The sequence below is a fragment of the Paramisgurnus dabryanus genome, chromosome 20, assembly GCF_030506205.2.
Source record: "Paramisgurnus dabryanus chromosome 20, PD_genome_1.1, whole genome shotgun sequence".
In the NCBI taxonomy this organism is placed as follows: domain Eukaryota; kingdom Metazoa; phylum Chordata; class Actinopteri; order Cypriniformes; family Cobitidae; genus Paramisgurnus; species Paramisgurnus dabryanus.
The window spans coordinates 17755990-17770931 of NC_133356.1; the positions used below are offsets into that span (position 1 = coordinate 17755990).

The 14942-nt window shown below is 33.9% G+C and overlaps 3 protein-coding genes across 4 annotated transcripts; 1 reads left to right on the forward strand and 2 right to left on the reverse strand.

The window, feature by feature from the left end:
- Positions 1-3842: 3842 nt before the first annotated feature.
- Positions 3843-7392, forward strand: LOC135787060 (uncharacterized). The gene is made up of 5 exons (XM_065296773.2): positions 3843-3858; positions 5900-5972; positions 6105-6171; positions 6474-6511; positions 6661-7392. The coding sequence occupies exons 2-5, from the start codon at positions 5965-5967 to the stop codon at positions 7187-7189; spliced, it is 642 nt and encodes a 213-aa protein (XP_065152845.1). The 5' UTR covers positions 3843-3858; positions 5900-5964; the 3' UTR covers positions 7190-7392.
- Positions 7393-7405: 13 nt separating this feature from the next.
- fuom (fucose mutarotase) lies at positions 7406-9613 on the reverse strand. 2 transcript variants are annotated; one of them, XM_065296774.1, is made up of 6 exons: positions 9469-9613; positions 8874-8942; positions 8533-8600; positions 8291-8389; positions 7923-7996; positions 7406-7839 (listed from the first exon to the last, which is right to left on the reverse strand). In XM_065296774.1, the coding sequence occupies exons 1-6, from the start codon at positions 9551-9553 to the stop codon at positions 7773-7775; spliced, it is 462 nt and encodes a 153-aa protein (XP_065152846.1). In that variant the 5' UTR covers positions 9554-9613; the 3' UTR covers positions 7406-7772. The 2 variants fall into 2 exon arrangements, with proteins under 2 accessions (XP_065152846.1, XP_065152847.1); XM_065296775.1 differs by lacking the exon at positions 7923-7996.
- Positions 9614-12192: 2579 nt separating this feature from the next.
- Positions 12193-14701, reverse strand: echs1 (enoyl CoA hydratase, short chain, 1, mitochondrial). The gene is made up of 8 exons (XM_065296776.1): positions 14542-14701; positions 13628-13825; positions 13405-13532; positions 13220-13319; positions 13006-13110; positions 12754-12873; positions 12442-12509; positions 12193-12349 (listed from the first exon to the last, which is right to left on the reverse strand). The coding sequence occupies exons 1-8, from the start codon at positions 14633-14635 to the stop codon at positions 12284-12286; spliced, it is 879 nt and encodes a 292-aa protein (XP_065152848.1). The 5' UTR covers positions 14636-14701; the 3' UTR covers positions 12193-12283.
- Between the last annotated feature and the right edge of the window lie 241 nt (positions 14702-14942).

The following is a 14942-nucleotide window of genomic DNA, read 5'->3' on the forward strand; positions in this document are numbered from 1 at the left end:
ATTGTAGTGGATGTTGAAATGTCTGCTATGTAAGCTTTATACTGTAGTTTAGGCATGCGGTGAAGCAGCAGCAGTTAGCATGGGCAGAGTTTCACACAAAACTCATGTTTCGATCGATGTTAGCCGCGGTGACTGAACATACTGTGGAGATCTGGAACATTCCTGGACAGACTCAAAGAGGAACATACACAGTGGGAGCTTGGACCAGGCCCAAGAAAAATAAATCCAGATTTACCTTTTATGAGTAAATGAGATCATATCTAGTCACCCCTTGAAAGTTATGAGACAAAAATGCATGTCTGTGCCGCTGTTAACACAGGATATTTCATCTAGATTTGATAACTAATCACGTATACACAAGACATATGTTTGTGTGGGTGTTTGAGGCACAAGTATGGCTGTGATGATGTTGCTGACATCCGTGGTTATGCCGATAAATAAATCAGCAAGCCTTTACTACTGTATTTGTTTTAAGCACTTCTGTGGAGTCTTGGTTCTGACTCTATTTTAGTACCACAACGCATTAAAACATTATTTGTCATTTGTATATGTGAATACATGGGTCTCACAAAGTGTTGAGAAAATAGCAATTTGATTTGATTTTGTGGTAGAAGTTTGATATGGTTAATGACTGTTTAGTATGGGTTTGTGCAGTAGTGAATGCATCAAATTTTTGAAATTTCTACTATAAGTTAAGTTAAGCAGGCATTTACAAGGTCACCCTTACGAAAATTAACCATGGTTATATTGTGGTAAAAGTGTAGTAACCATGGTTTTTTGGTGTATTGATTACTATCAGCAAAACCATGGTTTTACTACACTAACTATGGTTTAACTATGGTTTTTGAAAACCATGATTGTCAAAACCATGGTTATTTTGTAGTTACTATGGTTTTACTACAGTAACCATGGTTTTTTGGTTTTAACTGTAGTAAAACCATGGTTAATTTTCGTAAGGGCAGTAATGTGTTTTATATCTTTATAAATATTTTAATTTACATGTCCAATCAAAAAACGAAACTACACTGAAGTGTATAATAAGCTGATTGAATTACAAGTCGTCTGGAGTTTCTTTGTGAGATTATTTGTACATTCACATGTTGTACTGATACGATGCTGCAAAGTTTTTGTTTACAAAGTCTCTCTTTTGTTCTATACACAAACACTCTACAGTCTCTCTTTCTCTCGAAATGTTTCTTTATATAAAACCTGATTACCTTGGCAACAAGAGCAGAAGCTTGGTTTCATAATATGTAGCACTTAATTTAGTTCCATGCCGTGGGCAATTAGCTCCTACAGTCCGTCACTCAGCAACTGTGTGCTTGATGGAGAGAAAAGGCACAGCAGTGTCAATTTCATTAAAGCCAGCTAGGTTAGGTGTGGCTGTTCATCAACAGACTCGAACTAATTACTGACAGAGCCAGACATGGCTATTGATGACAGTGTGTACACAGTTATTTTTCCTGGATTCCTAAGTTTCTTCTATTTAAGCATTCTTAGTTTACCAATAATTACAATTCTGTCATCATTAAATTGTTCCAAATTTGGAAAAAAATTCTGAATACAAATGAAGATATTTTTAAAAATGTTTTTACACAAGCAGATCTGGGGGACCATTGACTTCCAAAGTAGGAATAAATAAAAGTATAGAAGTGAATGGTGCCCCTGATCTATTTGGCTATTAACATTTTTCAAAATATTTTAACTCTCTTTTGCAGAACAAAAAAAATGTATACAGTGTTGGATCAACTTGAGGGTAAGTAAATGATGAAAGAATTTTTATTTTTCGGTGAATTATAAAAAATTAGCTGTAATTTATGCAGCTGGTTGCCAGTAACTTAGTGTAGGTTTAAATTAGTTATTTACTGGCAACAGTTTGTTCAAAGTGAAATTAACATTAAACATTAATAAGTTTTTATCTTTACAAAATAAAACTATAAAATTACAGCATCATGCAAAGCATTCCTGGAACCAGAAATCTTCATCAACCTTTTTCTGTTTTTTTCCCAGAATGCTTTGCATGAGACTATTGTTTTAGTTTTATTCTGTAAAGATAAAGACTTGTTAATGTTTAATGTTCATTTAACTTTGAACAAACTGTTGCAAGTAAATAACATACATTTAAAACTACAGTAAGTTACTGGCAACCACCTGCCAGTAATACTGTAATTTCTACAAAAAATGTACAGTGTACCTTTAAGTTGACTGCCAATATTCAAAAACTATATGAAACTAATTTATAAAATTAATGTACAATAGACAAACTGTTAATTATTGGTGAAGAAAAATACAATGAATTTAAATGTATTAATTTAGAAAACACTTTTATCCAAAATGACAATGACAAATAAAGGAGAATTTAAAATTTTGCCTTAAATGTTGTGAAATAAGATATATTATGTATAAAGATATATTATACAACATAGGCCTATTAAGTCCAAGAATACAAAGATTTACTTTGCTTCACTTATTTTGGTAACATTTTACTGTTGGTTTGTATGCATTACTGTAAAAAAATTCAATAGAAATTACAGTGTTACTTGCAGCTGGTTGCCAGTAACTTACTGTAGATTTAAATGTATGTTTTTACTGGCAAGAGTTTGTTTAAAGATAAATAATTATTAAATATTAACAAGTTTTTATCTTTACAGAATAACACTACAATAACAGCCTCATGCAAAGCATTCTGGGAAACAGAAATCATCAGAAATCATTTTTCTGTTTTTTGCTTCAGATTTTGTTTCCCAGAATGCTTTGACTGATGCTGTTATTTTAGTTTTACTCTGTAATGACAAAGACTTGTTAATGTTTAATGTTAATTTAACTTTAAACAAAATGTTGCCAGTAAATTACATACATTTAAATATATGGTAAGTTACTGGCAACCAGCTGCAAGTAACACTGTAATTTCTACGGAATAGCTAACAATGAGCAATTTTCAGCATCTTTTTAATCTTTGTTAATGTTAGTTAATACCTTTGCAATTGGTCATGTTAGTTTGTTGTGTATTAACTAATGTTAACAGTTAACATATTTGTAAATACTGAAATTAACATCAACTTAATGAATGCTGTAGACGTATTGTTCATTGTTAGTTCATGTTAGCTAATGCATTACCTAATGTTAACAAATGCAATCTTCTTGTAAAATGACTTATTTCTTAAGCACGGTCAAACTAATCAAAAACTTTAAAAAGAAATCAAACTAAGATTGTCATAATAATCAGGACAATTCATGACACAATACAGAGAACACAATGTGACTTTGTTTTGACTTCAGAGAGAAGAAAACCAATTGCAACAACGTTTAATGAAAATAAACATTTAACCAAAAACAACACATGGAAATTATCTGAAGAGAGTAAATCGCTTTAGGAAATGAGATTTTTAGTAGCTCACTGCAGTATGGTGATCATAAAATAAAACAATTCTGAGAAACAGATGAGAACTATAACCGACTATATATTGTTTTCCTTTTATATAAGCATTAAGGTATGTGATAACTCCCATAACCCTAAAATAATAATCTTAATAAACCTTAAAGATAAACAATGGCCACAGCATTGGCACCAAATCATTTAAAATTCCAGATAAAAATACCCTTTAAGAAAGAGTGCTATTGGATATTTCAGACTGATGGGAAAAATGATTGTATGGAGTTTAGACAGTCTCAACTCAGCCTTCACACAAATGTGGTTGTTCCACCAAGCAGGAAATCAAGACTGTTTTGTATTCCCATCAGTTGTGTTTAAAACAACAAAGCAACATTTGTTTACTAAAGTACTTTGTACTTACTATGTATGTGTTTTGTTTTGTTCATTCCAGCTTAAAGATGACACCCTAAACATTACTTCTCTAGGTCAGTGTGATGGTTTTTGGATTTTTGTTTGTTTGTTTTTATGTGTGGATGATTATTTGAAATATATAATAATGTCATTGCAGTCTATAGCTTATAAAAGTTATCAAATAACCAAATATGATATTTAACTGAATGCTCTCATGGTCTGACGGTCGAAATATTAACACATTAAACTAGATCCAACAAATAAAGGAACATACATAGAACATAACATAGTTCATAAGACATCACTGCAAGGCTCCATAATTGCCATTGTTTGTATTTATTAACCAGACAGATGTGCTTGTAGCTCATGGAAGCTGTGAAACAAGCATCAAAGAGCTGCACTGGCCCGCAGGCTTTAGCATGCATTAAAATCACAACCTGTCTAATTACATGTATGCAAGAGTCACAGTGGTGAGAAAGGAAAAATGTTTTTAACAAAGATGCCTTGCAGCCTTTGTTAATAAACTGACAATAATGACTTGAACAAATTCCTCATGTGAGAAACTTTGGTGCATACTTCCAGTGGTTAGAAGCTGTGAGCTGTTCCCGAGTCTGCCAGGTGACTGTGACTCAGGTTGTCTCCACTCACGCCGTGAATAAACATTGTTTTGTTCTTAATAATTTTGTTCTTTATCTTAAACAAAGCTCAATAATGAGTCCAAAAACGTTAGATCACAGAGCGAACGTCTGCCCACAGTCTCATACCACACAGCAAGAGATGGCTGCTACACAGATTTTGAGATGAGGGCGCTGGTGTGGGTGCTGTTAGTCACCATGGGCTAGCAAACAAAATTACAAAAGGGGATTTCCGAACAAACACAATGCTGTGCGGCTTATCACGCAGCATTGATTTCAACTTGATTTGATGTCTTGGTGCTCATTTGTAGGGATGGTATACATTTTCATGTGTACTGTGGTTGCAATGTGGCAATTAATGGTTTTGAGGAATACAACATATTTAAGCAGTGTGCAAAAATGATTAAATAAACTTTATACTTATCACCATATCCCAAAACGTAAACTGAAATCAAACTTGGTCATGATCTGTTATACTGCTTATCACAACAATAACATTCACATTGAGTTGTGGTCTTAGCTTTCTTTGTTTTGTTATTCTTTAAGCAATTAGCAAATCATCTGCATGCAATTTAGGTTACAAACACAAGACGTTATTCTCCTTTCTGATAGTATTTCTCTTCTCTACAGAACTACTATAATACTTTAAACATAAGTTCATCAATATTACAAAAATCACTACAGACATCATTTCTTTGACCATGTCTGTTTTTCAAGAGACCATCAACCGATCAGATGACCTTGTGTGATCTTTTGGTTTATAGTTTGTAATTGCAGCTCTTGTTTAGAGACTCTGTGTCTAGATGAGACACGCCATGTAACCCGGTGACTACAGGCTTGTGTTTATATATGATGCCTGAGAAAAGACCACCTTGGGTGGTTGGAGCCCTGGCAATATCCAGAAGTCTAAGACTAACCTTTAATCTTTAATCCGTAACCTAAACCTGACTCTACAGCATTTTACCCTCAACTATATTTGTCGGACGTCTCTCTGTCCCTTCCAAATCCAATTACGCCCATAAACCTGGGTATTTGTTTGGTGTAAAAACAGTACGCCAAACACAATTAACTGTAACTTTTGTCTGTAGTCTGTGATAACTATAGTGGCCAGTTTAAACATTTGTGAATAAATGAGACCACAGGTCTTTTCAGTCCCTCTGTGTCTTGAATTACGTGTCATGAAATGTTGTATTTCACTTAAGATATATAATTGTTTAATTTCACCAGCAATTTGAAAGGTGTGTCTTATGATAAAGAAGCTTTACTATATCATAATAAAAGATTATAATGTCTGTGGCATAAAGTGTAGAGATGGCACATTTTAAACTAAGTTTTTGAAGTAATAGTGTTTATTTTTATTTTTAATAGTAATAATAAAACACTTATTTTACTGTACTTATGAATGTAGGAAACTGATAAATGTTATTAGCTTATAAGGTCCAAAGTCAGCTGTAGTTGAACTTTGATCGTTTTATTACAGGTAAGAATGTTTGGCTTGAAAAACAAATTCACAATTCATTGTGATATACAGTATAAGGAACAACTATGATCAGGTCAGTTCTTCTGGGCTTTGAGATTTAATTTTTTTTCTGTATTTTTACAAAGTTGGTTTCTATATATTATAATAATAATAATACTATTGTTAGCAAACAGGTTTAAACATGATTTTCTTTCCCAAACTAAAGGTTTTCTGTTCTAATCTGCCTATCAGTGCTGCTGTTCAGCAGCTCAGCCAAGCCATACAGGCCCAAGGTATGTATAGCTTCAATATACATTTAATTTACAGAATAATATTTATTTGATTAAAAATATGACTATACTCACTTTTAATCAGTACTGTATCAAGATATGTACTTAATCTTTGTTCATCATTTTGAATCAGGGGAATCTAACATGATATTTAAAGAATATTAATTTGTCATTCCTAACTTTGTTGTTAAGCTACCACTGGTAAACCTGTAAAACAGCTAGGTCCGCTAAGATACCAACATTCATTTTCTTATTGTTTTTTAAATGGGATTTATGCTCTAAACATTTGTTTGTTGCCTTTACAGGATAAAGTTTTGGGAAAAGCCGTTCAAGACACTATGGAGTGAGTATACCTTGCTGTCCTATCAACTGCACATTATACAGGATCTAAATAGAAATAAAGTTTAAATTCTATAAACTTTAAACTAAAGAGGATTGCATATTTCGGAACAAATGTCTTTTTTACATTTCATTATAAAACAATCTTTGTAGATCTGATTATTTTAATGGAAAGATGAGGCTGGGAATGAAGGAGGTGGAGCCACTAGAGGACATGGATAATACAGATTATGTCATTGATCCCAGCATGTCGATATGGAAAAATGTAAAAGATGAAGTACGACAGAAATACAACAGACCTGAGGAGGATAAAGATGCCATCTACCACCCTTTTGAATTAAAACTTCCGGCTGACTCCAAACAGTCTGGATCCTACCTTCAGCCACATGATCAGGTACGGTCGTATGATAAACCAGAAGAGGACAGGGATCATCTGTACCATGGCATGTTTGACATAATTGGTAATGAAGAAACAATGGAAGTGGAAAAGGATGCTCAAGTGAACAGAGATAATGTCAGGCCTATGTACCTAAGCCCTGAAGAGGACAAAGATGATCTGTACCATCCAGATCTCACAGGACAACAGCCTGACCAGCATGCGCCACTGAAAACGTTCCCTATTCACCCTAAAAAAGTGCACACACAGCCAGAAATAGACTTGGATGGTGTTTATCATCAGTAAGCATAGTGATGAAACGTCTAAACTAAATGGTGTCTACTGTTTCAAACCTAAATTAAATGTTTAGATATAGAATTAAGAATAAAGAAATGTAAAACATGTATGTTCATTATATAGCTCTCAATTAGCCAGTAAGTAAGTCTTTAAATGTACTTATTAGATCTGTTTTAAATAAATGAAATGTGTTGTGTTTTAATGAGATCATAATAAAATGAAAAAAAGAAATGTTCTTTATTCGTTTTCATTCATGTTAATTTTTACAAAAGCATTTTTGTCGATTCAGTAGAAATATTCCTAAAAGGAAAACATTTACAGAGCTCAATTCAGCTGGTGTTAACAGCCAGAATAAAAAAAATGAAATTGTATGCTTGACTCATTATTTCTAACCTGGAAAGCATCAAAATTTGCTGACCGTAATTGTTTGTACTGTAACAGTTTGTACTATTGATTCTTGTACTCCAAAATAGATTTATTCCAGATATTAATATAATAGTACAACAATATAATAAAATTTTATATAATAATATATACAATAATCTGTAATTGGTGTAATAACTCACATAAAAAAATTAAATCAGTAATTCTTTTAGCATTGATCATCAGGTGGAATCACACCTTTCTTGATGATGAGATTTCCATATAGTGCAGTCTCCCTGTCAGAGGAAAATTATGGGTATTATTTTTACAATATCTATTTTAAATTTTAACAAATAACAAAGAAAAATAAAATGCTCACCCGGTTGCCACTACAGCGAATGCATTTTTGGCTCGCTCATAAAAAGCAAACCGCTCAACTAACTTTAAACTACCCTAAAAAGAAAAACATGTTAAATTGTAACTAACAGTACTGGTTGTCTTGATAATAATTACAGTACAGCTATAATAACAGTGATATTAGATGAATTAGCAAAACAATTACTTATAAGCAAAATCAGCTACATTTATAATCCATCCCAATAACTTTTCAAATATTGATGTTGCATATTTGACTAATTATTTGCAAAGCATTATTTTAACCTATAGCTAGGAAAAAATCAGTTTAGAGCTAAATAGTTTTCATGATATGAGTTATGGCCTTTAATATATATATAAATAAAAGCTTACATCTGATCCTGCTTGTTTCAGAAGCTCAGAGTACTGGTCCCATACAGGCACTTTCAGACCCTTTAATTTGTCACTCTGCACAAGGTCCATGACAAATGCCTAACAAATGTTCAGTGACAGACAAAACCTTATCATTATACAATCAGGAAAACATGAAAGAATTTGAACAAAGACTACTTTTGTGGTTTTAGTTAAAGTGTTTAAAAAATGAAAGATAAGATGTTAGAAATGTTGACACCTACCGGATCATCATATGTATCAAGAGGAAAAAGCTTTAATATTGACTTCAATAGTTCTGGGATACCTACACCTAAAAAAAATAACTTCATTATATATAGGTCAGTGATGTAAACGACAACAATAGACATTTGGCAATTTTTAATGCATACAACAAATATGTTATCTGGGTTTAAATAATTTAGTGGTACTTACAATATGGCATAAATACATTTGTGAAAACAAATTAATTAATAGGAAATTTAATTTAAGCACTCTTATGTCTAATGTAAAAGATTAGTTGTAGAAATAATTCGATTTTTCACAATTTGTATAATGATATATAAGTGTGTAATGTAACACGTACCATCGGCTCTTATCTCCGCTGGACCACATTTACAAATAGATGCGGTTGGAAAATTTGCGTCAGCGAGAACTGGAAATAAAAATATATACATCACATCCCATACATAGCTTTTATTTTTTATGTTGCTGCACTGATGCCTCGTTTTTAACGAGGAAAAACAGATCCTTAAACCAAAAACGGAGCGCGGGGCAGATTTGTTTCAATTTAGGGGGTTTCAAGTTCAGCCCGCGGGACTCGAAGGGTGCATTGAGATGATAAGACATGCCTTAAATATATAGGAACATTGCACAGTCTCCAATGTTTTGAATGACATTGTGAAGATCAAAACAAAAGCGCAAATGCCTTGGTAAACAAGGAAAGCTGCTACAGCAAGATCACTTCCTCATTTACTGACTCAGGATTTATTAAGAACACAGGATTTATCCGTTTGTTTGAAACCCGTAATTAACCCATAAATCACTGGCATTTTATATTTATCCAAACAGAACGTCTAATACTAATCCAAAGAGTGCGTTTGCGACACACCAGCGTTACATTCCGGTTTTGGTTTGCAGTTCTTAAAACGGGACGCTATGACCTGGTGAACTTGACTTACCCAGTTCATCTCCATGACCCATACGCGCCAAAGCATACAATAATTCAGGTGTCAGTATTGATGGGATTCCTTTCAGTATAACCATTGCAAAGCAGTGACAGCTAAAACGCGTGCGAATGTGTCGGGAGTCACGTGACCTTTAAAAGTTCTTCAATTGGCTAGTCTCAGTAAGAGCTACGTTTTTTGCGGAAAGAGAGTTTCGTGGACGTAATCTGCGTTGCTCTTCGCAAGCGTTTATTTACTGAAATTGTATGTGATGCATAATAATGACGCATGTCTAATTTCACAGTTTGTTTCAGAATGAGAGAGAGATTTTATTCGATACTTTTGCATATACGTGTGTTCAACCCAAATGTGAAAGATACTCTAATGTCATATATTTACTGTATTATGTAAAATTCTTAAAAAATATATTGTGTATTTATACATAGTAAATAATAAAATATAATACTGTATTTATCTGTTCACAATAGCTAAAGCTACATTATGTTTATAAACATACGGAATTTTTATGTTAGGAAAAAAGTCATACATTACAATTACAATAAATCAGATTCAAACCTATAAACTATAACCTTAAATATTCTATGTGTAAACCCCCAATAAACAACTTTAAAAATATAGGTTGTATGAGCAGGTGTTTTTACAACCATTTTTTTATTCTTATGCATAACTCTTTGAGGATATAACATGTTACATTATACAGCCTAATACAAACTTTAACGTGAAACAGAAATATAGCATAGCCTATACTGTGCTGTAAACGTGAAAATGATAATCAAATATTCAAGTGACATTTTCAGCTGCAGTATTACTGAAATATCACTTTCATATTTTTAAATCTTTGAATCCTTGTGAAATTTTACAATGTGCTCTTCAAAGTAGTATGACAGTGTATAGATTTCCATGATATGATGCTGTAGCAAGAACATTTTATTTCTGTCTAATCAAACCTGCTAAAAATAATGATGATTAGAAAGCAAATTCTGATGTTTTTAGATTATTGTTCGAAAACAGAAGTTAGGAAACAAAAATTTGCGAGACCTGAAGTATGTGCAGCTGTTACAGATGAAGTAAGCAAAACTTCTGGTGCTGTGATTGTAATTCAGGGAAATTTGCTCGAAAAGAGGTGTGTGGAGGCTTTGCAGCTGCGAAATGTAGAGTAAAAGTGTAAAGATGGAAGACTGATGGAAGAAAAGACATTCTGAGGAGCCAAGACTGTCTGATCAGTTCAAAGCTCTTTTCTTTTACTGAGGAACCATGCTGCTCCTCTTTGGTTCTGCTTTTTTAAATGAGTTTATCACGCTATGAGGAGCTGCCTCTGCCAAAATGTAACGTTTTGCCTCTTTTGTCCGCGCAGAGCGCCTCAATTCGGTCTACATTTATTATTTTGACCTTTCGTTAGCAGGGGATAGACTTCAAAGTGAAACTTCTCTTTTGCTGTCTTTTAAGGAGAGACCTTTGTGCTATTGCGGTGTGTGGAGAGATTTTTTCTCCTCTATTAAAAGTTTTGTTCCAAGGGCTGAGAAGAAAGCTGGACTCTGAGGGAATATTGAATGAAAATTAAAATCAATTAGGCTATGGACTTTTGAGTGTTTGGAAGGATGCCGTGCGAAAAAAAAAACGCAGAGATTTTAAAGCGAGAAAGTTGATGTGCATTGGAGATGAATAGGCTCGTCTTACAATTACATTTGCGGTGGTTTTTCTGCACGTTGTATTTCAAATAAAACCCAGTCAGTGTTAATGCGTAAAAGTGCCCTGTATAGGTTCTCTGGTGATCTTTAACCTGGACAATTGGTGTAAGCAATTAGACACTTTACAGTTATTCTTCAAAGAGGTTTGTGAGGCTTGGTTAAAAAAAAAGGGATTTTTTTTAAGCAAAAACGAAAAGAAACTGCTTTATACATAAAAACACTTTTTATATGGCTTAATATACCATTTTTTCTTTTTTTATATTTAAATAAATCATCCTAAAAATTAACCAATGACAAAACATTGAACATGACGCGTTACACATTTCACTGTAAAGGTCTGTGATGAACAATTGTTTTTGGCAAGTTTTTGGTTAAATTTGTAGATAATTTCATTTTTTTTATTCATAGATAACTAATTATGTACTTTATTAGTAAATTACCGGCAGGAAACCTAACATTCAAGAAAATATTAAGGCATTTAGTAGGATAATTTGCGAGACCTTACTGTCAGTAACCTCTAAAGCCTACTGTTCTATAAATGCAATTAAATTATAATATAACAACAGCAATATTTATCATTTTAAAAATAATGACCACCAATAAAAACAATTCCGCTACAGAAAATGCTATACAGCAAAAAATACTCCTTAATCTCCACTATGAATACTTTACAAGTGGGTCTAAAATACAACTATAGCACCACCTAGCGTGTAGAATGTGTAACTGCATTACCTGTTAGTTTGGGAAGACAATTTCATCATCACAAACAAGGCTTTTGTCTTCACTGAAAATTCACGTAATACATGCCAAAGACATGTCACAAAAAGTGGCAATTACATGGGAAGACTTTACAGAGGTATAAATCAAAATTTATGATGTAATTAACGGTCATGCATACAGAATGTTAACCTACCTGTAAAGGTAAATGTATGCCACTAAACCACAGGCATGTAAATACACAATTTAAGCAAATCTTTGATCTTTGAAATATCGTAATGTGTTTTTCCACAAACACTCAATATAAAAATGGTGGCATTATGGCAAAGTAGAGCATTTTAATATCAGCATTTGATGACAACTACATATCAGTATTTAAAACAACCATATTTTCCACAGGAATTCTAGTTGTCCTGGAAAGTAGCCTTTCTCTTCTCAACAAAGGCAGTCATGCCTTCTTTTCGGTCCTCCTGAAAGTTAAGGCAAAACAAGGTCAAGAATTAATTCTAATTTGTTTTTAAATTTAATTAACACATAAATTAAAAATATAAATATGGCACACCGTGGCAAAGGTTGCATGGAATAATCGTTTCTCAAGCCGACTGCCTTCAGCTAAGGTCAGTTCAAATGCTGTAAGCCAAAGATAAATAAAACAGTCAGTCTTAATGAAAACTTGAATGAATTATATAACCTTTTGTAGAATACCCCATTCATACATATATTTTAAAAGCTAATGCCATTCATTTGACAAGAACTGTTATATAAACTGTTGCATTGTTTATACAAAGTTTACAGAAAATGTATTCTGCTCAAGTTTAAGTTTTAACAATTATCAAGTATCTTGCATGTTTGGTAAGATAAATAAAACTCCTACCTGCATTAACAGCTTCCTTTGCCATGGCTGAAACAAGTTTGGAATTCCCAGCTATTTTTTCTCCACACCTGATAGCTTCTGAAACCAACTGGTCCACTGGGAATATTTTACTTACCAGACCTGTGAAGTTAATAAAATAGTATGTATATAAAATAAATGTGAACGGAGTTTAGTTTTAGCCTAACCACATAATAAGATGTACAGGAAAAGCAATAACACATGTGACAAAAAAAAGTAATGTAAAAAACAAACCGGACTGTTTTGCATCTTGAGCTGAGATTCGGTCTCCTGTCAGTACCATCTCCATCGCAAGAGATTTACCTACTGCTCTCGTAAGCCTCTGAGTGCCACCTGCACCTATAGTAAAAGAAATGAACATGGTGTGGTGTTATAATAAAGCTTTGCCATAAAAAATTATGCTGCAACAATCAATGCACAGAATGTAAAGACTATTGGTTTAAATTACCAGGGATGGTCCCCAGCAAGATTTCTGGTTGTCCAAACTGTGCCTTCTCTCCAGCATAGATTATATCACACATCATTGCAAATTCACATCCTCCACCAAGCTACATCACACAGAATATCTATAGTAAATAAACAGTAATAACTAAAGCACACTTCTCAATTGTGGCAAATACATTTCATACTTACAGCAAATCCATTTACGGCAGCAATAACAGGTTTTTTGACTGTTGATACTCTGTTCCAATGAGCCAGAAAGTTCCCACCATAGCATTCTTGAAATGTTCTGTTCTGCATCTCTTTAATATCAGCTCCAGCTAATAAAACCAAAATGTCAATAAAGCATTAAGTAATCAAACAAAAGAGAATTTTTTTATCTATAAAACTAATTTTTTTCCTGATAGCTTCAAACCTGCAAAAGCTTTCTCGCTCCCTGTGATGACAATAGCTCCCACCTCCCTGTCAGCTTCAAATGTATCAAGTGCATTGCCCACCTCCATCATGAGACCATCACAGAGGGCATTCAAAGCCTTCGGTCTGTTCAGTTGGATGAATCCAACATTCTTCTTTTCACCTTTTTTGTCAACCAGTATGTACTGATACTGCCCCCCTGCAATAGATATGAGGGTGAACCTGACACACAATAGCTGTGGGATCATTTTTAAGTCCAATATTTTTAATGACTAAAAAGTTGCATTGCAAATCCATAATCAAATTAGATGAGTGATTTGCAATCAATTGAAAAAGAATTTGACAACCTGGCAAGGCACATTTTGGTCATTTCCACCACGTTCAGCCTTAAACCCTGCTATTTTTAAATAGGTTGATCATTTACAGCCTGAGTGTTGAAACGATTAGCAGGTTAACTGCCTGTGCACGTAAACAACGCGCTTTCGGCGTGCCATTATTTGTAAATAAGCTGGTCAAGTGTAAACTGCGCACCAGAACTAATGGTGCGTTCCAGGCAGGTTTTTAAACCCGTGAGTTACGACTTCAAAACCACGACTCACGACCTTATGCGTTCCAGGCAGCCCGTAACTCGTGTTTTTACAACCTTCTACCGGTGAAAGTGCACTGGAACGGCAGTCAAACCCGTGACTTCCCACCCGTGAACTCGTACTAGATCGATGTACTCCCAGTTCAGAGTCGTGAGGCGTGGTTTTGAACTCGTGAGTTACGGGTTACGGGTTGCCTGGAACGCAGCATTAATATTTGGCTGCACAATAGCAGCGCATTCAAATGACGCAAGTTTCCAACCTTGCCTTAAAAGCACGAAAGTGACATTGACAAAGACGTAATGTTTAAACTGGAAACAGTTCTTATTACCTGAACTGCACTGTCTTGTCGCCGCTAAAGCAGATGACACAAATTTAGTTTGTTTGAAAAGTAACCCAGTGGATCTGCAAAGCAGTGCCATCATGATTGATCTCGGACAACAGTAACGTTCACGTCACTGTGCAGCTCTGGTGCTAGTTGGCTCGCGCTTATGACGCAACAGCCAATTTGGGATGCCAGATATTTTATTCGCTTTTTTAATCTGTGCTTACACTACAGTTTAATCAGTTTAATCGGGTTTTACATTCGCATTGCTTTTATAAACAAGGTTACATTTTATTAGTGTTTACCCACTTTGTAGAAATATGTCACGTCACCATCTCTCAAAGATTTAAGTGCATTTTATAACCCACATGTTATGGCATAATAAGCTAATACCAAAGAATATAGAA

Bases quoted from the DNA above. Each gene is read 5' to 3' on its own strand.
- LOC135787060 (XM_065296773.2), top strand. The intron at 6,172-6,473 runs GTATGTATAGCT...TTGCCTTTACAG, and splicing joins CCAAGCCATACAGGCCCAAG to GATAAAGTTTTGGGAAAAGC. The intron at 6,512-6,660 runs GTGAGTATACCT...CAATCTTTGTAG, and splicing joins GCCGTTCAAGACACTATGGA to ATCTGATTATTTTAATGGAA.
- echs1 (XM_065296776.1), bottom strand. From the start codon at position 14,635: ATGATGGCACTGCTTTGCAGATCCACTGGGTTACTTTTCAAACAAACT. The intron at 13,826-14,541 runs GTAATAAGAACT...TATCTATTGCAG, and splicing joins GACAAGACAGTGCAGTTCAG to GGGGGCAGTATCAGTACATA. The intron at 12,350-12,441 runs GTGTGCCATATT...CTTAACTTTCAG, and splicing joins TCCATGCAACCTTTGCCACG to GAGGACCGAAAAGAAGGCAT.
- fuom (XM_065296774.1), bottom strand. From the start codon at position 9,553: ATGGTTATACTGAAAGGAATCCCATCAATACTGACACCTGAATTATTG. The intron at 8,601-8,873 runs GTACGTGTTACA...TATTTTTTTTAG, and splicing joins AGCGGAGATAAGAGCCGATG to GTGTAGGTATCCCAGAACTA. The intron at 8,390-8,532 runs GTAGGTGTCAAC...AACATTTGTTAG, and splicing joins TTGATACATATGATGATCCG to GCATTTGTCATGGACCTTGT.